Source organism: Calidris pugnax, unplaced genomic scaffold (genome assembly GCF_001431845.1).
Source record: "Calidris pugnax isolate Ruff unplaced genomic scaffold, ASM143184v1 scaffold41, whole genome shotgun sequence".
NCBI classification, from domain to species: domain Eukaryota; kingdom Metazoa; phylum Chordata; class Aves; order Charadriiformes; family Scolopacidae; genus Calidris; species Calidris pugnax.
In genome coordinates this window covers 28,711,800-28,737,176 of record NW_015094509.1, presented here as the reverse complement: position 1 = coordinate 28,737,176, position 25,377 = coordinate 28,711,800, and the positions used below count along the sequence as shown (strand labels likewise).

At 43.8% G+C, this 25,377-nt stretch overlaps 1 protein-coding gene across 6 annotated transcripts in view; it reads left to right on the top strand.

Annotated features, from left to right (window-relative positions):
* TSNARE1 (t-SNARE domain containing 1) overlaps window positions 1-25,377 on the top strand; it is a 474,970-nt gene that overhangs the window by 202,412 nt on the left and 247,181 nt on the right. For all 6 annotated transcript variants that reach the window (XM_014965242.1, XM_014965244.1, XM_014965240.1 and 3 more), the window contains one exon: window positions 21,949-22,039. In XM_014965242.1, the coding sequence (XP_014820728.1) occupies window positions 21,949-22,039 (91 nt within the window). The remainder of the gene's footprint in view (window positions 1-21,948; window positions 22,040-25,377) is intronic.

Sequence of the window (25,377 nt, the reverse complement as noted above, 5' to 3'; positions counted from 1 at the left end):
CTTCCCTTCTCCCTTCCCTTCCCTCTTCCCCTCCCTTCCCCTCTCCTCCCAACACCATGGAGCTGTAAAAAACCCCAAACCTTCTGGTGTAGGACTTGTCCTGATTCTTTCCATCTCATTTAAAAGCTAGCAGGAACGTCTAAAAGCTGTCCTAGTGTCTAAAAGCTGTCCTAGCTCTCCTTAAGCACCATCTGATGGGAGAAGCAAATTAGTAACCTTAATGTTAGTAACCTGGAATTGAACAGCTAATTGCCTGCTAAAGGCTCTCTCTGGGGATGAGCAGCTCGGTGGCATTAGCAGGAATGTGCATCTGCACGCCCGGCCCCAGCAATGAGCAGAGGTGGCACTCGCGTGGGTGGTGATTGCCAGCATAAAAGGAAGAGTAGATGACACGAGATCTCGTTTTGCAGCTGGCAAAACTTGGAGGTTTAGGGAGGTGGTAAAAGGTGGCAAACAGCTTCGGAGTTGGATTTGGAAACATGGAGGAACTGCAAGTGTTTGGTTTTGGTACCTTATATTTCCTTGTCTTCTTGAAAGGACTTCTTCAAACAAAGGCTTTGGAGTTGGTGGGGACAATTCAGAAGAGGTTCAGGGCTCTGTTCTGCATTCGCTTCCAACCAGCTGTGGTGGTATCAGCCCACAGCTTTTTAGCATGAACACAATTAGTTTAATTCTTTCTTTGAACTGAACCCTGGAGATCTTTTTCTCTCTCCCACTGGCAACGTTCCGCAGGAGCGTACGTGGAACAGGTAGGGCCAGAAACAAGATGAACTTGTGGAGTTGGCCAGTCTAGTTTGTTCATCAGGCTCCTCCTGTTTCCTTCCATTATCCTATTTCACATTCTGTTTACCTGCTGCCATTTTAACTCTTTGGGAAATTCCAGGGGTAGTATTTGCTTGGTTTGTGTAAGGACGTCAAAACGTAAAGACTCTCTAAAATACTGTATTTGCGTAAAAAAAGCAACCTGGGGAAAAAAAAAAAAAAAAAGTCCAGGAGAGATGTTCTTTATCTTCATTCCGTGGGGGATTGAGAAACCCTACTGATGTTGCCAAAGCTATTTTAAGCTATGAGAACACAATACATTTGAAAGTTTAATTGCTTGCTGAATAATGTAAGCTGTCAAAATAAATACTCAAGGTCTTGCATAAGGGAGAACAGTAAAAAAAAAAAAAAAAAAAGGCAACGCAGAAATGTGAAGTCAATAAGAAGTGGAATCACACTTTACCCCAACATTAGCAGCACCTTTGTTTCCTGCAGTAATTGCAGCAACAAAGAGCCAGCAAAGGTTTTGGGGGTAATACTCGTTATTTTCCAAAGTATTTAGGAATCTGCTGGCTGGCTCCTGGTGGTGATAACCTCCCTTTCCCAAAGCTGACGGGTGTGCAGGCTTTGGAAAATAACTTAAGGAATACTTAAACTCCATTCTGCAGATGATAAAAGCTCTCACCCTGCAGAATGGAAAGAAAAAAGTGGCTGGAGGGGTGGCCGTGGCAGTGCTCGGATGGACAGGAGGCTTTGGGCTACAGATCTTGCCAGAGAGGCAGCTTGAAAAGAAACTGATGGCTGATTTAGTGGTTTTGTGATGTTTTTTTTTTTCTCCTTCTCATTTTATTGCACTTGAGGAACAGGTCTTTGTGCATGTTCTTTCTAAAGAAACAGGATTGCATCAGCAGCATACCAGCTCTTAAAACAATTTCTATTCAGGAGGCAGGAGGAGGAAAACCTCTCCCTGTCCCTGTAAAATCCAGGGAAACATGCACATTGAAAAGTGGTGGGTTTTTTTGTCAGGTCACTCCAATTTAGGCTGAGGCTGGTGGAGAAGCGTAGCAAAGTTGGCAAGGATGGATGCTCTCAGCTAAGAGGAAGCTGAGCTCAGAAAGATTTATCAAGAAAGACGGAATAAATAAAGAATTTTCACCACTTGTGGTTCTGCAAATGGATTTGAATACCTGAGGTTTTGAGTGATGTTAATTAAGACTCTTCAATTCCTTTAATTAAGCTGTATCTGTGGGCTGGGCTGGTGGTCCATAACAATAGCGCTTTTTACCAGTGTGTCGTGCACAATGAGTTGTGTTGTTTTCTGATGTCCTGTTGTTGCCAACAGCAGACACTTCCACTTATCTCATTAGTACCAGGAATGACACTCGTGTGTGGAGGGGACAAAGTGCCATATGTTCCTCTCTGCCTGCTGCAGGTGTCAGATCTTTGACACTGTTGGAGCCAGGAGATGATTTCTGCGAAGCTGAGCGCTCGTGAAGGACATTCAGCCACTCACACACCTGGGAAGAGTCATTTAGGGGCTGTGAGGGTATTTGGCCCTCGTGGTGCAAGCTCTGTGTGAACATACATCACAGTCCCGTGTGGCTTGTACAGTCCTGGTGTATTCCTAGAATCATAGAATCATAGAATTATAGGATCATTTAGGTTGGAAGAGACTTTTTAAGATCATCAGGTCCAAGCATTAACCCAGCACTGCCAAGTTACTGCTAAACCATGTCCCTCAGCACCACATCTACCCATCTTTTAAACACCTCCAGGGATGGTGACTCAACCACTTCTCTGGGCAGCCTGTTCCAATGTTTGACAACCCTTTCAGTAAAGAAATTTTCCCTCATTTCCCTGGCACAGCTTGAGCCATTTACTCTTGTCCTGTCTCCTGTTACTTGGGAGAAGAGACCGACCCCCAACTCTCTACACCCTCCTTTCAGGGAGTTATAGAGAGCAAGAAGGTCTCCCCTCAGCCTCCTTTTCTCCAGGCTGAACCACCGCAGTTCCCTCAGCTGCTTCTCATGAGACATGTTCTCCAGACCCCTCACCAGCTTTGTTGCCCTTCTCTGACTCCTCTCACTCTCAGGGAGAATTATCTATTAACTGAATTTCATGATGCTTGTTTGTAACTAAAATTATAATTTTAAAGGATTGTGGCAAAACTCAAAAGAAAGAAACCAAAGGAAACACAATAAATAATTGATATTTAGGAAAAAAAACACTATGTTTTTCAGTGAGCCTTGTAGCACCCTCTGTTTAGTTTATCAGGAATGAAACTGAGAAGTGACTTGATTACAGAGTACAAGCATCTTCAAGGGGGAAAAGTAGTGGCATCTAAAGAGCTCTTAAATCTAGCAGGAAAAGGAGTGTTAAGAAGAGATGATAAGAAGTCAACACCAGAAAAATTAGAAGAAAAAAATGCAATTAAAAAAAAAATAGTCTTGAGCATGCTTAACGAGGAAAACTACCCCCCAAGGCTTTGGTGTGCTGCATTTGACTCCACTTGTGAAATAAAGGAGAGGTCGAGCAGGTATCTGAAAGGCTTTTGAACTGCTTTTCCCTAAGAAATATTCCCAGAACAGAAGGGAGTGCTCCAACCCTGCAAAAATGGGCAGATGCTGGAGGTGACCAGGTCTCCCCTCGCACCGGGAGGGATTCACACCTTTCAGGAGAGGTGTTTTGGCTGAGCTGGTCGTGCATAAACAGTCTTCAGTCAACCAAGAGAAACAGACACTTCCATGACGTTCTTGATTGGATTATTCCCATTTGGCAACTGTATCCAGGCGTGTTTAGTCCTTTATTTTATCCTTCCCCTTTCTTTTTATTTCACAAAATTAATCCACCACTACGTTGCCAGGAAGTAAATAATTCAGTATTATTTACAGAGTGTGGCTGAGATAATGGTTTGCCCTACTGGACTGAACTGGAAGCTCATCTCCCACCTCTTGCTTTCTGATGACCTACCAGATCATGGGTTACATTTTCCCACCTGGACTGAACCAAACTGGATGATGTAAAACGGCTCTTTATGTTTCTCAGAAGCTACAAATTTTCTGTGGTACCGCTTTGAATCTTCCTTTTAATAGCCACAAGGTGGGTCGTGGGGGAGCTATAATTAAAAGAGAGAACACAAGTTTCAGGAGGTTAAAGGAGAGACTGTACCCAGAGAGCACCTGAAAACCAGTAAGAAAAATTGTAACAAGGCCAGAAACGCATATACTGGAGAACCCTGTCCCCTTTTGTTCTCAGACATCTTGGATTATAAATAGAAGATAATGGAATGCAGCATCCTGCAGGAACCGTGAATAATTAGATGGCTGATGTACAAGAGCAAGTGGAGGTCACACAGATAAACTAAAATAATGCTTGGATTTATTGGGGAAAAAAATGACTTGGAAATTACTTTGGCTGGCTTCTCGTTTTAATGGTAGGAAAACAAAATATATAAATCCTGAAAAGCAGAAGCTCAATTCAAGACACCAGTGCAAATCAAGAGTAATTCCATTAAAGCTAATGGAATTACGTCAGTGTAAGACCGGAGGTAAGTTCAGACCCAATTACATCTTGGTCCTGAAATGAGATTTCGATATTGTTTGCTGGTATTTGTATTGCAGTGGGAGCCCAAATGAGAGCATCATTTTGCTCTACTGGATGCTCCCAAGAACCTCCTGTCCCAATAGACAAGGTGCACAAAATAAGAGAAAAGAAGCAGAAATTAGTTCTGTGTATAAGAGAATGGGGAACTGAGGCAGGGAAGAAGCCAAAATGATAATTCAGAAGCAACCTGGCTCATTAATGCATTTTTAAAAATAGTATTTTAAAAGGGAATACATATTGCTCTTTGTGGGAGCAGTGTGCACCTGGCCAGTGATATCAGCGTGGAGGAAACCTTGTCCTTGGAGTCAATTATGAAATAGAGAACAAAAAAAAGAGTGTAGAAAGGGACATCCGATGCAAAACAGTTGGGTGTGTGGCTGGAAGGCAGCAGGTTTTGGTGACCTGAGTTTTTTGATCTTTGTAGAAAGAGGAGACCAACAGGAAATATACAATACAAAAACATCTCCTTTCTAAGGTTATTTCCTCATGCTTTTTGAAAACCTTTTGGTTCCTCCAATCAGCATCTGAAATAATACTTATATCAGCTAGTACATCACAGGGTTAAATTTAATCTTGACCTGCAGGTAAGGAATAGGTATTTTCTTTAACCAAGAAACTGATTTTGCTGAGTAGGGAACATGGAAAAAGCCAACGTCTCTGAAAGAGGTTTTGTTATGGTCAGTGCTTTCTCCTGAAACCCACAGTTTTATTACTTTTTTATTATTATTACTTAACATCTGTGTGGTTTCAGAGAGACATTAAGATGCTCTGGGTTTTTAAGAATGAGCTGAAATACCTTGAATTTTCCCCTAAACATCCCATCTTCAAACAGATTTTCTCAAGAGCCCACGACAGCTGTTACTGAGCTGTTGGGCTCTCCTTAACAGAGAGTGATGCCTGAACTCTAGTAAAATTTTTATACTCTCTAATTTGCTGTCCTGGACAGTACCAGACTGGTTGGGGAACAGCAAAGGAGTTATAAAAGAGTTGTTTTGACTTAAAAGGCTATTAGGACTCTCACAAGACACAGGAAACATAATGTTATATTTTCAGTCTGATTTAATAATAAAATGATGGACTTCCTTTAGCACTGTGTGACTGTTTCCTGACAGCTAATTCCAACTACATAGAGGTGGCAGCTCTTACAGCTTGGACTAAAGCCTAATGGTGAAGAATAGTGGGTGTAGCTGAAGGCATGAAAATTTGGGCAAGTCTGGGATTGCGGTGCCAGGTGATGGAGCTGGAATCGTGAGCCAAGAGGAGCTGAAGACATCCTGCCTTTGATATTAAAAAGGGAGTTGATAAATTACTGGATTGTCTGTTTTAAAGATTGGTTTTATTTTGGTCTATGAGAGAGAGAGAGAGTAGGTAGATTAATTATCTTTTTCTTTTCAAGTAATTTCACTTGCTGTTTTTCAACCACTTTGCATTTAGAGAGCTACAATGCCATCACTGAGAGTGTTAAAAAGGAAGGTATCTGGGGAAGGGAGACAGAGAGGAAAAGGAATATTTCTGCAATGTTTTTCTCTCCATTAAGAAAAAAGTCCCTAAAATGACATAATGACTGGTTGAGAAGTTGAGATTGAAATCTCCATCCCTGTCAGATTCCCTGCTAAGCATCCAGACAAGTTGATTTTCTCTCACTGCACAAAAGGGTCCCTTTCTTGAAGTCTGAGTGGTAGGGAATGTGTTTTGGAGCTAAAAATGAGATCCTGCCTGTGCGACAGAGGAGATGTTGTGTCAGAGAGGCACATCCACCCATCATACTGTGAGCGAGGTGACACTGGTTGCGTGAGGCTCCTTTGAGCTGTTGGCCAAGTGCTGTCTTCAACAGCCACCAAAGAAAAAGTGTCCTCGTTGCTGGAGAGAAGAGGAAGAGGAGATACCGCATCGTGACTGCAGATGGATGGGAAGCAGGTGATGAGGACCCATCTGGGTGACAAGCAGAAGCACACATTATGAGGCACCTCTGCGGCAGTAAATGATGTCTCACCAAGGGTGTAAAATTTGCCAAAATCTTGCTGAACTGAAATGGAGATTGCCTGTGGCAGCAAAGTCCCAGTAACATGCTGGGTTGTGGATGGCTGCAGCTGTGTTCAGGACCACCATGGGCTACCTTTAGTGCAAGACTGTGAGGTGGGCATAAAGCCCCAGGCCTGGCAAGGCATCTGATCTAACAAAACATAAGCCCATGGAATCATGCAGTTGCTTAGAGGAGCCTACAACCACAAAATATCCAGCTGATGTTAGACTGATGGGATGGAATGTATGGGCAGGACACTGCTGTTTGGCAAGCACAGCTAAAAATATCATCAGTTCTCTTAGCTGCTCCACATAGCCATGACTTCATTTATTTTTCTTCTTGGTCATTAATATGGGAAAGTAAATAATCAGGAAACAGTGGTTTTTTGTGTTTTGTGTTTTTTGGTTTTTTTTTTAAATTGCATGATTGCTTCAGGACTTTCCAAAAATCTTGATTAACTGTGTTGACTGACCAGAGACAGCCCTCAGAGACTGGAAATTCCCCTTGGCCTGAAGTGTTTAGCAAAAGGGTGATAACTTCTGGGAAAAGCCTCAATGCACTAAACTAAGCCAAGCTCATGAAGTTGCAAGATAAGTCTTCTAGATGTTCTCTGGTCCAAGCTCCTGCTTACAAGAGCAAGGCCAACTCTGAGCAGGCTTCTGGGGGTCTCGTTGTGTGATGTAGACCTCAGTTAAGGAAAACAATGGACTTCATTAATGTCATCTATTGCCCATGCTGACTTCATCCCTTCAGCTGGTGCATCTTCACATCTTCTCAATAACTTTGTGATGGGGGAAGACATCCAGGTGAATGCTCCAGCCAGAAGATACGGTACACCTTGTGGGCTGGCAGCAGCAGAACTTGTTTTGTGGGCTCTATGTGCAGGAACCATCAGCCTGGAGAGCAAGAGAGCTTTAAGAGCAGGAGATCTGCCTGTCTCCATTGAGCAAGTATTTCTAAAGGAACAGAGGTATTATTGATCTTTCATCTAAAAGCAAATCTTTCTAAAGGAACAGACAGTAAGTTCCTACAGACCTTTAGGTAAATAGGTAGCCATAGGGTACCTACAGCATGATGCAGGTGATTAGATGGTTGGCTTGGATGTCATATATATTAGTAGTTATGAATCTGGATCTCATCTAGCATTTGTGTATTGGACAGTTGGACAGAGTCCTGAAAATAGAGCAAAGAACTGGTTCGGGATATCTGGCTGATTGGATGTTAGTGAAAGAATTAGCACTGGATGGTAATGAGTCCCATTTGGGAAGACACCAAAATTACCTAGAATCCAGTATTTCAGAGATGCTCAGTCCCCCAAAAGTCAAGGGAGTTAATGAAGTGGCAGTACCATCTGATAGCCAGTCCAGGATTAAAGGGACAAGGACAGGAGACGTGTTTCTTTTCAGCATAAGAGAGTCTGCTTCCTGATCTAATAGATTATCCTCACCTTTTAATTTTAATGGCTTTATTTAGACAACTATGGGATTATTCAATTCAGATGACTCAAAAGCAGTCCAGGAGTTTGGAGTTGCCATGTGCCTCCTGCTGCTACCACAGAGCACACCACCTCACAGATTTGAGTTACCTGGCAAACAAGTAGGAGGGAGGAAAATCTAAATCTGCTCGTTATGCGTCATTTACCCAAGATCTCATGTCCCCCAAGTTCTGCAGATTTTCATTGTGCTCCAAAAGTCAGTTTTCAGCTGAATAAACTCTTCTATCCATTTGGGAAAGAAAGGGGGGGGGAAATTATATTTTGGATCTCTCCTTTTTGCTTCTTGCGTCTCAGCCTGACCCTGTTTTGATGTGAGATCCTTTGATTTTCAGAAGAAAGGTCAGTCACATGCTTTCAGTAACCCCTCTCCTGTGGTGCATTGGGCCTTTAATGGGTGTTGCTGCTGTATTTAATTACGTTGTCACCTGGATCCATGTGCACAACCTCTGGGCAGCTCTGGCATAAACCTAACGTACGTACCATTTTGTCTGAAAGTCTCTTTTTTTAAGCACCAAGACTGCGAGAAAACATGTTTGGGCTGATTTGTCTGCTTTTATGGTGCGCCGAGTGTGACTTTCTCAATTTCCTTTTTTTTTGGCGTCCCTACCTGCACAAATGCAATGTGATTTCTCACAATGTAATCGTAAATATATGATTTCCTAGCTTGGTTACATCGACAATAGCTTGCGTTGAAGCGAGGTGAGAGGGAATCAGGCCCTGCACTATTTTATTCCTCACAGAAGCCTCAATTCGGGGAGAGGAGAAATATTATTGATCTTTCATCAGGTAATTTTCTTCTTTCAAGTACCTGCATCGGACTCTTAACAGCGGGTCTTAAGCTGAATCCATTTTCTACCCAGAGAACAAATTTGCCATCAGCAGCAGAAGGTTTCTGATAATGTGACTTAGAGTTTCCACGTTGGAATGGATGGGAACAATTGGATATTTCCACTGTCCCCTCGTTGTGTTGGAGTTCATGATGTGCTTGGTCCGTTGCCTTCTGCCAGCAGAAAAAGATAGTCTTGCCTTGCCTGAAACACACCTCAGAGCCTGTGGATTTATCATGAGCTTCCTCAGGTCTTTTATTTTGGTTTGTTTATCCTTCTATTCTATATTCGTGCCCCAAATATCTCTTTGAGGTTTAATTTTTTTGGACCACCGGCGGTGCATTTTAATGGTTCCTCTCCCTCTGGAAGTGCTTGTCCTTCTGGCCACAGCAGAAGACGTTTTGTCATGGACCATGGGTGGTGATTTGCACTGTTCCTGTAATAGTGCTGCCTTTTGGGTGCTAGTGCAAAATTTATCACCCCACAAAACGGGGTCTTCATTCACATGGCCGCTCTTGCGGGTGTTTTATTGGCCAATAAAGGGCCTTGTGTTTTTGTAATCTAACTGCTGGGCTGCTTTATGATCTGGTGTCAGCTGGAGGGTGGTGGGGAAGAGCGACTTGTGGTACTTTAGGAATTACGCGTTATTGTCACCTGAGAGCCTGAAGGATCTTTAAACTGATGAAATGTGGGGCTGATGAACGGAGAAGCCTCACTAGCAGCGTTTCCTCTCTTTTCTTGAAACTTAATAATTCCGAAAAAGAGACAGAGACATCTTTCTGCCTGCTAAATTAAAGTGTTACAGGAAAGGCAACGTAAGCCAGAATGAAACATAAGTTGAATGGAAAGGGCAATGAAGGAGATAGGAAGAAAAGTATTTAGAGATCAAGAACTCTGTATTTTGAGTCTATTAAACTCTGTGCAGGATAAATATATTAATTTCCCTTGCACTTCACAGCTTGCCCTTATGTTCAAAAAGTTGCAGAGATGTCAGATTTAAAGAGGCATATGAAGTACATGGGATGGAGCAATGGGTGGTAAGTAGGCTGCTGAGATCCATTTCTCTTCCCAGCACAATTCCTTTTAGTCATCTCCGCACTTTTGGGGAACGAAGTGCAATATGAAAACAAATAAAGCCGCAACAAAAAAACCCGCTTTCAAGCAAACATATTTTAAAGCTGTTTTCTGCCGTATATTATTCTCACTTTTTTCTTTCCTCCTCTCTCTTGCTTAAAAAAAATCTGAAAAAAAAAAAATAGATCTTGGCACAAGTGCCTCAAGGGAGTGTGCTCAGGAGGCGCCGGCACCGTTACCAACTTCAACTTTTACGCTTCACTTTGTACTTTAAAACGGCTCTTTCCTCCAGCTGGCTCCCCTGTCTGCCTACCATTGAGCTGCAAAATCCCTTCTAGGAGAGGAAGAGGAGAAGGAGAGAGAAAAGAAGACTGAGTTGTGTGGCTTGGTCTTGCCAGGGAGTTAATCGAGCCGGTCACAAAGGTAAAACATACCCAGAATCAGCAGAAATGCCATTAGTTAGAGCAGAGGTTCCCACCCCATGGTATGTGAAACAGCCAGGAGGAATCACAGGATCATAGAATCATTGAATTGTCTAGGTTGGAAGGGACCTTTCAGATCATCTAGTCCAACCATCAGCCTACCACTGACAAAAACCATAACTAAACACATCTCTAAGCACAATGTCTACTTCTCTTTTAAATATCTCCTGGGATGGTAACTCCATCACTTCCCTGGGCAGCCTGTTCCAATGCTTAATCACTCTTTCACTGTAAAAATTTTTCCCAATATCCAATCCAAAGCTCCCCTGTCAAGAAAATCCAGGCTGTGGGGTCTGTACACATCTGTCTTGGAAGCCCAAAGTTCTGCCACTGCCTCTGCCAGTGATGGTGCTGAAACAAATTAAAGAGATCAGGAGTTTGCTAAATGCTCAGTTCCTTTGCGTGATACTTCCTCGTTAGTGGATTATGCATCCGTCTTCAACAACTGCTGTAAATGCTAATCCATTTGCATTGATTGTCCAGACAGCTTAACTAATTGGTATTTACAGTGCAACATTTATGAGCTTCAATATGAAGGTTTATGAAGGCTTTAGTCAGTGCCTGAAAGGTGGATGTCTAACAAACCTGATGTCTCACTGGCTTTCATGGCTGTTCTTTTGAAATAGTGTCTTCACATTCCATGGTAAGGAAATCAGTGTGTATCAGACCTTCCTCCAAGGTGGTCTCTGAGCTTCATAAGTCATAGAACAGAATCATTTAGGTTGGAAAAGATATTTAAGATCATTGAGTCCAACCATTAACCTAACACTGCCAAGTTGCTACTAACCATGTCCCCCAGCACCACGTCTACCCATCATTCTTGCCTGAAACACACCTCAGAGCCTGTGGATTTATCATGAGCTTCCTCAGGTCTTTTATTTTGGTTTGTTTATCCTTCTATTCTATATTCGTGCCCCAAATATCTCTTTGAGGTTTAATTTTTTTGGACCACCGGCGGTGCATTTTAATGGTTCCTCTCCCTCTGGAAGTGCTTGTCCTTCTGGCCACAGCAGAAGACGTTTTGTCATGGACCATGGGTGGTGATTTGCACTGTTCCTGTAATAGTGCTGCCTTTTGGGTGCTAGTGCAAAATTTATCACCCCACAAAACGGGGTCTTCATTCACATGGCCGCTCTTGCGGGTGTTTTATTGGCCAATAAAGGGCCTTGTGTTTTTGTAATCTAACTGCTGGGCTGCTTTATGATCTGGTGTCAGCTGGAGGGTGGTGGGGAAGAGCGACTTGTGGTACTTTAGGAATTACGCGTTATTGTCACCTGAGAGCCTGAAGGATCTTTAAACTGATGAAATGTGGGGCTGATGAACGGAGAAGCCTCACTAGCAGCGTTTCCTCTCTTTTCTTGAAACTTAATAATTCCGAAAAAGAGACAGAGACATCTTTCTGCCTGCTAAATTAAAGTGTTACAGGAAAGGCAACGTAAGCCAGAATGAAACATAAGTTGAATGGAAAGGGCAATGAAGGAGATAGGAAGAAAAGTATTTAGAGATCAAGAACTCTGTATTTTGAGTCTATTAAACTCTGTGCAGGATAAATATATTAATTTCCCTTGCACTTCACAGCTTGCCCTTATGTTCAAAAAGTTGCAGAGATGTCAGATTTAAAGAGGCATATGAAGTACATGGGATGGAGCAATGGGTGGTAAGTAGGCTGCTGAGATCCATTTCTCTTCCCAGCACAATTCCTTTTAGTCATCTCCGCACTTTTGGGGAACGAAGTGCAATATGAAAACAAATAAAGCCGCAACAAAAAAACCCGCTTTCAAGCAAACATATTTTAAAGCTGTTTTCTGCCGTATATTATTCTCACTTTTTTCTTTCCTCCTCTCTCTTGCTTAAAAAAAATCTGAAAAAAAAAAAATAGATCTTGGCACAAGTGCCTCAAGGGAGTGTGCTCAGGAGGCGCCGGCACCGTTACCAACTTCAACTTTTACGCTTCACTTTGTACTTTAAAACGGCTCTTTCCTCCAGCTGGCTCCCCTGTCTGCCTACCATTGAGCTGCAAAATCCCTTCTAGGAGAGGAAGAGGAGAAGGAGAGAGAAAAGAAGACTGAGTTGTGTGGCTTGGTCTTGCCAGGGAGTTAATCGAGCCGGTCACAAAGGTAAAACATACCCAGAATCAGCAGAAATGCCATTAGTTAGAGCAGAGGTTCCCACCCCATGGTATGTGAAACAGCCAGGAGGAATCACAGGATCATAGAATCATTGAATTGTCTAGGTTGGAAGGGACCTTTCAGATCATCTAGTCCAACCATCAGCCTACCACTGACAAAAACCATAACTAAACACATCTCTAAGCACAATGTCTACTTCTCTTTTAAATATCTCCTGGGATGGTAACTCCATCACTTCCCTGGGCAGCCTGTTCCAATGCTTAATCACTCTTTCACTGTAAAAATTTTTCCCAATATCCAATCCAAAGCTCCCCTGTCAAGAAAATCCAGGCTGTGGGGTCTGTACACATCTGTCTTGGAAGCCCAAAGTTCTGCCACTGCCTCTGCCAGTGATGGTGCTGAAACAAATTAAAGAGATCAGGAGTTTGCTAAATGCTCAGTTCCTTTGCGTGATACTTCCTCGTTAGTGGATTATGCATCCGTCTTCAACAACTGCTGTAAATGCTAATCCATTTGCATTGATTGTCCAGACAGCTTAACTAATTGGTATTTACAGTGCAACATTTATGAGCTTCAATATGAAGGTTTATGAAGGCTTTAGTCAGTGCCTGAAAGGTGGATGTCTAACAAACCTGATGTCTCACTGGCTTTCATGGCTGTTCTTTTGAAATAGTGTCTTCACATTCCATGGTAAGGAAATCAGTGTGTATCAGACCTTCCTCCAAGGTGGTCTCTGAGCTTCATAAGTCATAGAACAGAATCATTTAGGTTGGAAAAGATATTTAAGATCATTGAGTCCAACCATTAACCTAACACTGCCAAGTTGCTACTAACCATGTCCCCCAGCACCACGTCTACCCATCATTCAAATACCACCAGGGATGGTGACTCAACCACTTCCCTGGGCAGCCTGTTCCAATGTTTGACAACCCTTTCAGTGAAGAAATTTTTCCTCGTAGCCAGTCTAAACCTCCCATGGCACAGTTTGAGCCATTTCTTTTTGTCCTATCACTTGTTACTTGGAAGAACAGACCGACCTCCAACTCTCTACACCCTCTTTTCAGGTACTTGTAGAGAGCTTGAAGGTCTCCCCCCAGCCTCCTTTTCTCCAGGCTGAACAACCCCAGCTCCTTCAGCTTCTCCTCATGAGACTTGCTCTCCAGACCCCTCATGAGCTTTGTTGCCCTTCTCTGGACACACTCCCTCAATGTCTTTGTTGTAGTGAGGGGCCCAAAACTGAACACAGTATTCAAGGTGGGGCCAGTGCTGAGTACAGGGGGACAATCTCTTCCCTCCTCCTGCTGGCCACACCATTCCTGATACAGGCCAGGACATTGTTGGCCTTCTTGGCCTGGGCACACCACATTTACGGTTACATTTCCTTCATTTGTCTCTCTGGGATGGAGGAGGGGGGTCAATGTAACCTCATCAGATGTATCTCCTTTGCTGACCTTCCTTCTGAAACTCGCAACACTTGATTCTCTCCATGCTTGACCATGAAGCCTTCATGCGATGCTTCCTGGGTGTTTGTCTGTTTTTCCTTAAAGCTGAGCTTCTTGGAGATGATAAACCAACTGGTTTTGCAGTTTAGACTATAGAAAAATTGCTTGGTCACTGCCTTTATTTTAGGTTTCTTGCTAGTCAAAGGCTGGACATTTTTCATAGGTTTATAGGACACTCTGTTTGCCACACATCAACGATTTCAGTGGTGCAATCACTGCTGATGCCTTTTCTTTCTCGCTTAAATCCTGATCGAGGAACTGGATTTAGGCACATCCCTTAATTTAAGGATACACAACGGAGCGTTCTTGCTTTAATACCCCTAACTAGAAATACACAAATAACAACAACAAGCTGAAAGATGTCTCAAGCTCTTTGTTTGCCTTTGATTTCTTGCTCACTTCACAAAATAATGAAGCACCTCACAGTCGTTTGAGTGAAATGGATTCATTTTTCAATTAAAATTGCCTGGTTTTAAGCAAAGTTGGCTTTTTTTTAAAAAAACAATGAAACAGAAATTTGTGTGATTTATTCCCTTTTTTGCATATGTCTGCTCTGGATGTTCTCGCCACCGACAAATTTGGTGGCAGGAAAACACAGGGAGCAGCAAAATCAACTTTTAAAATCAGAATAAAGCCTCAAAAGCTCTACATCTCTGTTCGTCGAAACTTTTCATACTCCAAGGTACAAAGAGCTGGCTCTTTTATTAATGACGGGTTTCGGCGTCGTTTCTCAAGGAGACCTACAGCAATCGATAACTCGTTCACATCACTCGTTTGTGCCCAGGTGGCCAAGAAAGCCAACAGCATCCTGGCCTGTATCAGGAACAGTGTGGCGAGTAGGGCCCGAGAGGTGATTGTCCCCCTGTACTGGGCACTGGTGAGGCCTCACCTTGAGTACTGTGTCCAGTTTTGGGCCCCCCACCATAGAAAAGACAGTGCAGAGAAGGGCGACAAAGATGGTGAGGGGTCTGGAGAATAAGTCTTATGCTCTTGACTGTTCACTCCTGCTACAGAGTCCTAAATGCAGCGATGCTGAGCCTTAGGTGGGCATAATGCTTCTGAAAAACCTGGAAGGACAGCTCTGATCCCAGCTTTAGCAAAGAGCTGCAGTGAATTATTGGAGGAAACTTGGGGGTGTTGGAGGATGAGAAGCTCAACAAGAACTGGCAACGTGTGCTGGCAGCCCAGAAAATCAACTCTATCCTTAGATGCATCCAAAGCAGTGTGGCCAGCAGGGCAAGGGGGGAGGATTCTGCCCCTCTGCTCGGCTCTGGTGAGACCCCACCTGGAGTACTGTATCCAGCTCTGGGGCCACCAACATAAGAAGGACATGGACCTGTTGGAGCGGGTCCAGAGGAGGCCAGGAAAATGGTCAGAGGGAGCACTTCTGCCATGAGGACAGGCTGAGAGAGTTGGGGTTGCTCAACCTGGAGGAGAGAAGGCTCCAGGGAGTTACTCCAGGCTCTAGGGAGCTACTGGAAGGAGCTCCCTTCCAGTAGCTAAAGGGGCTGCAGGAGGGATGGGAAAAGACTCTGTATCAGGGAGGGTCAATGGTTTTACACTGCAAGAAGGGAGATCTAGATGAGATCTCAGGAAGAAATTCTATGTTCGGAGGTTGATGAGACACTGGCCCAGGTTGCCCAGAGAAATTATGGAGGCCCCATCCCTGGAGGTGTTCAAGGCCAGGCTGGATGGGGCTTGAAGCAACCCGGTCTGGTGGGAGGGGGCCCTGCCCATGGCAGGAGGTTGAAACTGGATGATCTTTAAGGTCCCTTTCCGACCTAAACCAGTCCGTGATCCTCTGATTCTATGATTTTTTATGTTATTTAGTTGTTTCTGGTGCTGTTACAGGCACCTTTGGCTGTGGTGCTGAGAACTGTGACAGGGATCCATCCCATGAACCTTTCCCTGGTGGACGTTAAGCCGTGGTCCATCCGTTAATGCAGAAATGGGAAAGGCACAATAGAATTAAAAAGCCCAGGCGAAGCAATCAGAATAGTCACGGTTTGATGCCATTTATCTTAGGGTGCTAAAAGGATTATGGGGGCAGCACTGGAAACACTGGTGGATGTTGAGAGTTCAGGGAGGGCAGCTGAGGTCCTCGGGCTGGAAAGGGATAGACCTGGTGGCTTCTTTGCAGGAATGTGATGCAGGGAGATGAGTTGCTTCTGTAGAACCCAAGTTGCAAGAGCCATTATAACAAAGTAAGCAGTTTAACAGCACCTGGAGGGGAAAAAAAAAAAAAAAAAAATTACTATCATGATCAGTAGGCACCAGGGTTCATCAAAATGAAATTATGGCGAATTAAATTAATTTCTGTCTCTGATAAGCTAAGAGGCTTACTGGATAATGAGAGAGAAGGAGGTGTAATATAGCTCAGCGCTAGCAGGGCATTTACAAAGGATCCAAGGGGCTCTTTTATTAGGAAATAAAGTGAAACTTGTAAAATTAAAACTTACTTGGGAGTAGTATGGGTGGGAGAAGGAAAAATAACTCGGGAGGTGACTGATGGCCGTGACATTGTTAAGCTGCTTCCCGAGGGGTCCTGGTTTGAGTGTTCCCTGAGCTGTCAGTAGTGACTGACAGGAGGAGTCTCACACGATGCTGAGCTAATCTGTAGGGGATGCAGGGTTTTGGGGGGGTCTTACCTACTGTCCTGCAGATAATTTAGTTGAAAAACACACACCTGAGTTTCTGGTAACAGGTCAGTGAGTAACTAGCTGCTTGCAAAGACTGGTCAAATTCCGTAGGCGAGCAAATGCGCTCCTTCTTTTAGTGATAACTGCTTCTTCATTTTTTGTTATTAATTTTTAAGAAGAAACGCAAAAGGAAGGTGGAAAAATTTGCTAGGGTTTGCATTGTTCTATATTGCCTCGGCTGCATTTTTGGGATGAAATTTGTGAGGATTGCTGCCCGACTACAATTCATACGTGTTTCATCCAGAACCGCTGAGCAAAATAGCTGCTGACCCGTAGCCGTGTTCATCTCTGGAGATGGCACAGCACCAGGTGGGTTTGAAATACCTCCCTTCCTCTTCCCACATGGCCACAGACCATCCCCTGAGCTCCCGAAAGAAAAATAGCGTCACATCTCCTAATACTTCCAAGTGACAGGCAAATTGGAAATCTATGATGCTTTTATTATAGAATATTGTGTGGCTTGAAACTTGGAACTAGGGGTCTGTTTTTCTCCCGACTTTAACTCCGCTGGATGATTTACACCTATGCAAAGGGCTTTGCTGACAGACCAGAATTAGAGCTTTTATTTTGCTCTGTTGTAAAGGATTTTTCGACGTGCACAATCAGGTCCTAAAGGAGAAAATGGAAAGGGTTGTGACTGTTAGTTTGCAGCCAGAACAAGTAGATTTATATTAGATATTAGAAAGAAATTAGTTGCTGTGAGGGTGGTGAGACCCTGGCCCAGGTTGCCTGCCTGAAGGCAAGTAGATGGCTTAAGTTATTCCATACTACCTGGCTTAACTTTAGCCAAACCTACTTGACCACCCAGCTCCTTATGCATAAAGCTACTCCATTGCCATACCCTTGACCTGTGCCAAAGGAGGTACAAAATCTAGTGAAATTTAAGCCAGTAGAGTAAAGGTATCCTTGATAGGACAAGAGGAAATGGCCTCAAGTTGTGCCAGGGGAGGTTCAGATTGGATAGTAGGAAAGAGTTTTACACTGAAAGGGTTATTAAGCATTGGAACAGGGAAGCCCAGGTTGAAGCACCACCCCTGGAGTTTTTCAAAAGACGGGTTGACATAATGACATTAGAAAGGCCTGCAGTGACAGGACGAGGGGCAATGGCTTCAAGCTGGAGGGGAACAGATTTAGATTGGAGATTAGGAGAGGGTTCTTCACTGTGAGGGTGGTGGAGCACTGGAACAGGTTGCCCAGGGAGGTGGTTGAGGCCCCTTCCCTGGAGATATTCAAGGAGAGGCTCGACGAGGCCCTGGGCAACCTGGTCTAGTTGGGGGTGTCCCTGCTGACTGCGGGGGGGTGGGACTAGATGGCCTTTGGAGGTCCCTTCCAGCCTGGGCAATTCTATGATTCTATGATAGTTCTTAGAGACATAGTTTAGTAATGTGGGGGGTTCTTTTGTATGTTGGTTTTTTTTTTTTTTTTTAAATCAGAGTTAGGTTGATGGTTGGACTAGATGATCTTAAAGGTCCCTTCCAACCTAGATGATCTTAAAGGTCCCTTCCAACCTAGATGATTCTATGATTCGGAGAAACTTATTCTTGCTCTTACATTCAGGATCAGATTAAGGTAAAAAAAGCCATATCCTGTATTATAAATGGAAATGCCTTTCTCCTGCTGGAACGAGAAAACAAAGCTCCCTGGGATTACTGGGTGGCAGCAGGGACGGTGAGGCAGGGAGAAGTCTCTCCCGTGTCAGTCTTTGCTGTTTGTTGCATTTGGGGTCTGATTATTTTTTGTTGACTCGGTCATTCATCGGGAGCCTCAAAGAACCAGCGCAAACAGGAGTTAAGCTCCTTCATTCCATCCCCGTGGAGAAGGGGAGCAGCCACCTCTTCGCTGTGCTCATTGTCAAACTAGATAAAAAAAAATAAATAGAGATATGATCATTGGAAGAACAAGCCGTGGAGCTGGGGATTGCGGAGTCGTTGGACCGTTCTTCTCCGGTAAAGAAAACCAGGAGCCAGAGGAGACTCTGAGGCGACGTCGTGGCAACTCTTGTTTTATTTAGTGCATTGTCTTTGGAATCTTTGTGCATACAGAAATGCTGGGTGAGAGAAGTTATTCTCCCAAAGAGCTGGCCTTTTTGTTTTTACTCCTGCAGTGCTGATTTTTCAGAGTAGGGCTGGAGACAGATAAGCCTTTTACAACCTTTGTGTTTTAGGCACTTTTCTAGGGCCGTAGACTGAGTATTCGACTTGCTGTTGTGGGGAGGACTTTTTCAGAAGCAGATTTTATTCATCAGAGACACCCCTTTAATTAACATCCACACTTCCATGGGGAGAGGAATATAAAGGAAGCTAATAATAATAATAATAATAGTGACATATCTTGTTACCGTTACATATTAAAATAAAATGCTGCAGGGAGTGGAGTTTCAAGGCCTCTTTTTTAATGAAGATTCCAATAGCATTTAATGTAAATTAAATATAATCACCGGCTGATTCCTGAGCGTATCTCTGAGGCTGAAGAATAAGAAGTTAATTGTGCTGACAACATGGTGGGAAGTGCCCAAATGAAGCACCAGCGTGTTGGTTAAAGCTCATTTTGAATTAAGAGGTGGAAGGCAAGACTTTTTGATTTTTTTGAACTCCCGCTGCCAGTTATTTAGCAGCAGTTCAGTGCAAAGTTTGTGCGCGGCGTGGATTTATTACATAAGATATCTAACATAAAATTTGCATTACTATGCAAATGAAGGGGACTTTATTTAACTTCCGAGATTGGGAAGGATCAGATGCATGAGCCTAACAAGCCATTTTACTCCGGGGATGGGGAATTGCTGGTATGTAAATCCCTGAACTCGTTCTGTGGGCAGATAATTAAATGAGGGCTGCAAAATGACTAGACGTCAACTCCAGCATCTTGGATTGCATTAGGAAGAATTAGTTGTGGAAGTCTCAGTCTTGAAACTGCTGCTTATGGAATTCATGCACTTGGAGGCAAGACTTCCTTGATGAAAAGACTGGGGATGGGGCAAACTGTGTGTTCCTCAAGGTAGGATGTGATGTGACAGAACTGAATTTCCAGGTCCTTCTCTCACGATGACAGCCTGGAATACCTGTGTGGGGTAGAGATGACCTCTTCCACCTCATATTACCAGTGATGTAATTAGCCAGCTGGTGCAGTGGGTCCTGGGATCCTAAATAAATGAAGTGCGCTTTGATGAATGGATATGGAATTGGTATCTTAATTTAACTCAGAATAACTGGTTGTCAGATCCCGTCTGGTCTTTGTGTGAGATTATTTCTCTTTCCTGTGTGGTGCCAAAGGATTCCATACCTTCTGCGCTCTTGTTCAACCCGTAATGCACGTCTGAATTACCTTTCTCCAACCAGGAGATGTTATCTTCATGGCACGCTTTCACTTGTATACCTGGTGGGTGCAATGCATAAAATTGAGTATACTTTTATCCTAGACAGCTTTCCCACCTGCACTGTCTGCACAGAGATCTCACTAAAGTGGGTAAAGACTGCAAAACTTTGCCATGGGGGCAAATCTCACAAGTTTGTGGTGCCTGTGTCCATCTACCCTGACCAGATGGGAATGAGAGTCAGTGGAGCGCTTACTGAGAGGCCTCAATTTATTTGTAGTTATTTGTAGTACTGGGCACTGGTGAGGCCTCACCTTGAGTACTGTGTCCAGTTTTGGGCCCCCTACCATAAAAAAGACATTGAGGTGCTGGAGCGGGTCCAGAGAAGGGCGACAAAGATGGTGAGGGGTCTGGAGAACAAGTCTTGTGAGGAGAGGCTGAGGGAGCTGGGGTTATTCAGCCTGGAGAAGAGGAGGCTGAGGGGAGACCTTCTTGCTCTCTCCAACTCCCTGAAAGGAGGTCGTAGAGAGATGGGGGTCGGTCTCTTTTCTCAAGTCACAGGCGACAGGACAAGAGGAAACGGCCTCAAGTTGTGCCAGGGGAGGTTCAGGCTGGATATTAGGAAAAATTTTTTCACTGAAAGGGTTATCAGGCATTGGAATGGGCTGCCCAGGGAGGTGGTCGAGGCCCCATCCCTGGAGGTGTTCAAAAGACGGGTTGATGTAGTGCTGGGAGGTATGGTTTAGTGATGATACTCCTTGTTTGTTGCGTGGGTGTTAATTTTTGTCAAAGTTAGGTTGACGGTTGGACAAGATGATCTTTAAGGTCCCTTCCAACCTAGAAGATTCTGTGATTCTGTGATTCTGTAGTAAGGTTATGTTTAGGGACTGGCCTTGTTCCTTGAATGAAGGGGTATAAAGAAAGAGTTGACAAAAGTCTTGAAAGAGTTGGCCTCCATCGGTGCTAACAGAGAGCAGGAAGGAGGTGAAGCTTCAGGACAAGCCATAGGTCTTCAGGACAGAGAGGCCATAAATAGCCATCTTGCCATTTTTTAATCAAAGAAACTTCCATTCAGTCCACGTTCTGCCCACCCTGAAAAAAAAAGCACTGACAAATAAACCTTTTCAATACGACGACAGCTCAAAGGTATCCTCTAAGGGAGAAAAAAAAAGATGAATTTTTTCTAGGTCTTTTTTGAGTCTTTCTAGAGTTTTTGACTGAAGCACTATGGGAAAACCACCCCTTTCTGACTAAAAAGATGTGAAGGGCTCCCTGGGGAAGCTTTAAGGCTGAAAATACCCCGTTGACCTTATAAAGCTTGAGAAGTACTAGATCGAGCTGATAAATACCTTTGGGCAGTGTTTATGTCTCTTCCCCTACTTGGTGTGGTCCCGAAGAGCGAGGTCAGCAACCAGTGCTTACAAGAAATAATGGTACTGGAATTTGGGGTGTAAAGGAGGGGTCTAAGGAAACCATGACTGGAGAGGGGACTGGTTTGGGTCCCTGCCTGTTTCAGGGCTCATAAAGCAGCCCTGCACCTTCGCGTTCACGGTGCTTTCCCCGAGTTACTGTGTCATTAGCAGGTGAATGATCACAGTAAATAAATTTGTCTTCAGTTTCTGGCCCTTCAAATTTGTCCCCTGAATACAATCTCCCCCTGCAATTCCTGGGCAAGCCGTCAGGTCTCATCTCTTTTTGCTCTACAAACCTTCTTTTGACTCTTTTAGTTGCAATGCCAACCATCTGGGCTGGCCTCGTTACCTGCCCACCTGCTATTTTCACTTTTTTTTTTCCCCTATTAACTTTCCAGGTCCACAGTGTTTTCCTTGTGTTGATGACAGGAGGAACATTTTGGGCAGCTCCTTGTATTTCCTACAGCCTCCTGGATGCCGTTGCTGGTCAAGGCCTCAGTCTTGCATAGTACTCCTGTGTCTCCATGCTCTGTGTTGTCTCAATTGCTCTGCAGCTTGAAAAAGTTCTTTAAGTGTGTCATTATGCAATTAATTTCAATTGCAATTCACATCCTCTCTCCTCTTCTGCAGGCATGCAACCCAGCAGGAGACTAATAAAACCATCACGACTAGCACCAAAGCCATCAAGCAGCTGTCTGAGGTTGTCAGAGGCTCCTCCAGGGTACGTGTCATTCAAGGTGCTGTTGGGGGAGAGAGCTGGGGCTTACAGAGGGGGGCAATAATGAAAAAAGAAGTGATAGTGGGTGCTTTGAAGCTGTGGAGCTCCATGTCAACCTTCTTTTTCTGTTACACAATAAGCATAGCTTGCGTCTGGGAAAACAGATGCAGAAACCAGTTCTTCTCCCCAAACTGGATCTTGTGGAACTGGAAATCAAGAAGTCAGCAAAAAAGACTCGACTGTAGCTCACACCTTTCTCAGATCTCACTTGGTTTGGGTGAAAGCACTACAAGAATCACCTAGCTCCACATGGGTTTGGCACTGGTTAAGGACTCGGTCGTGCAGTGGTTGCGTAGGTTCAACTCATACGAACATCGTTGTCTGAGGGGTATGAATGATCCCCATCCCCTGGTCCTCAGTGGAATGACTGGACCACCAGAAGGTTTCTGACCTTTCCACAGAGACCTTTGTACCCTACGTGTTCCTGCTGACTGTGGCTTGTGGTGTGCATCTTGGGGAAGAACAGAAACTTACTGTGGGGGACAAACTCCAGCTGGTGTGAGAGCTGGAGAACTTTGACCCACACAACAGCTGAAATGAGAATGAGGACAATTCTTTCCTACCTGATTCTACCTAGCAGTTTTCTGTTACATTATTTCTTCCAGCTTTCATATAGTTTCTGGGTCAGGAACTTACCTGAAATGGTGTTTTACCCTCACTCATTCTCCAAAGTCCTGTGTTACTTCAGCTCTGTTCACACCGTCCTTCCATCTAGAAAAAAAAAAGAAGTGCTCTAAACACACGACTCATCTCTGTCTGAGTGGTTTTTACAGCCTGGATTTATGTCACTTGGCAAACGAGCATCAGAGATGAGGATTTAAGAGCTGAATCACTCCAGATAACCTTTGTAACCAGTGGAGGACCATGTGCAATTCACCCCACCTAAAACAATGAATGGTTGATGATCTACTCCAGGGGATGGGGAAGGAAGCCTGGAATGACTCTTCTCCATCCCTACACATCAACCTTATGCAGGCATTGACCTTAACACTTTGATCTTTGTTAACATGTTGCCTTGATCCATGGTGGACTACAAGGACTCTTTTTTTTTTTTTTTTCCCTTTTTCTTCCATACTCTGAGGATAATTACATCAAAGCCGAAGATGCTTTCTTGGAGATATGGGGTTCTGGGCTGGTTTGTGTTGATGTCCTGGCTCCCTTTTGTGACATAAGTTGGGTCCAGAGGGAAATCAGGCAAGGTCACATTAAACCCAATTATAGTGGCACACAAGAATGTCATTATTTGCCCTTGAAGCCTATATAGTGTCCACTGGGGCCTCTCAGCAGAATAGCTTTTACTGTCATGGGGAGAAAAATTGCCAAGCTAAAGGGAGAATATTTAAGGGCTGAAGGAAATAGACACACAAACAATTATGGTAATATGAGGGATAAACTTGCTGCTCTCTATTGGCATCACATAATAACTTTTTTCTGCTCCCTGGTCAATTAATTTAACAGATTTTATTTTTTGTTTTTAACTCTTCTTTTCTAACAGTGTGCAGTTTAAATAATTAAACCTACAAATTTTGATATAAAGCCTGTAGCCCTCCTCCCATATATAGAATAAATAGTTCTGGTGGGGATTGGCTGCCGGTCGGTAAGTCCCGCTCGGGGATCTGGGTAGCGTTGCAAACCTTCCTCCCATAAAATTTCTCACAGCACGAAAAGCCTTCCATTAATTTAGAGCTTTATTGTCCATCCTTTCCGACCCATTATTCTCTGTATTTCTCTGCGTGCACACATGGACAAAAGAAAATACTTTCTTTTGGTCTTTTCTTCCTTATTTTCCACCTAATGCACCACCAACAAGGTGCGCTGGGGGAGTTTCTCTGACTTCCCTTGAATCTCCAGGTCCTGTTGGAGCTATTGGGATCAGGATGCCCAACTGAGGAAATTGATAGTAATTTAGGAGCAAAGATCCTGATGTAAGTGGATGAGTGTGATACGAGGCAGGGGATAGATGTAAAATAGCACATGGCTATTTTAGGGCTTCCTTTCAAACTAACCTCAAAGGACTTTAATAGAGAGGCCTATCTGGAATTCCAGGGTTTTGTAGGATGAGTGCTGGACCATTAGATCAGCTCTCCAGGGTGGCAATCTTATCTTGTTTTGCATGTGTAACAAACATAAGGTTTATAGAGCTTTATCTGGAGAATGGGAATAATGATACTCGCCCTGTTCTGAAAACGGTTTTAAATCTTGGGATGAAGAACTGTAAGACTGGGATATTCTTGCCTGAATGAAAATACAACCATTAAAAATTAAAGATGTTTATCCCATCCTTTCTAAAATTTACTTTTGTATTCTTGAGCGCTTGCCTGAAACAGCTGAAATTGCTGTAAAATGAACAGTTCCGCTTAATGGCTTTAGTGTAGATTGGGTTTTGTTTGTTTCTTTGGTTTTTAAGGTGAAACCCCACTTCCCTGCAACTCCTTCCCCTCTGGAAAACCTGGACACGTGAGCTCCTGTGCACCTGAAGTTTGAGATCCAGGGGGGAGAATTAGTTCCAGGAGAATGTGTTCCAGGGATCAGCCTGACACGCTTCCCTCTAGGGGTTTGGTCACTTCATCTGAGAGCAGTGATTTTGCAGCATGTTGGATAGTTATATCTGAGCTAGACTGGGGTCTTCCTTCTGAGGAGGCTTTGGTTTAAAACACAGATGAGTATCTTGCTGGGGCAAGCTCCAGACAGAGAGGTGGTGACATTTGGGTACATATTTTGGAAAAAAATGTAGATCACTTGGTTTCTGACAATCAGACGAAAGGAATGTTATTGTAGCTGATGGACATTCTTGAATGTCCCCATTTCCATCAAGTGAGGAGATGAACTCCATCATGGGGTATCATCCACATAAAGGACTTTTTATAGCAGGATCCCTTGGGTTATTGTCTCCAGCAGATAAACTGAGGCTAGATTTTAGTAGGCTGAAGCAGGAGGATGTCATGCTACAACCATTCTGTTCCTTTGATGACAGTAGGGTATTTATTTGCTTGTGTTTCATAGTCTTTAAAAACTAGTATTGGGGTGAGACCCCCTTCATGCAGTAAGCAGGACAGCAGAATGTCCCACTGGATATCCTTGTCCAGCTCAGAGGACTACACAATAGGCATGACTTCAGTGCTGTCTTGAATATCCAAGGTGACATGTTTTTAATTGCTTTGGCCTGAAAGATCAAAGCATCTTATGCTCCCTTCCTAAAATAAAACCTCGTAGCATCCAGGCACTGAATTTTCAGAATAGTTTGTGCCCAGTGTGTTTACCTGGTGTCTCCCATCAGGACT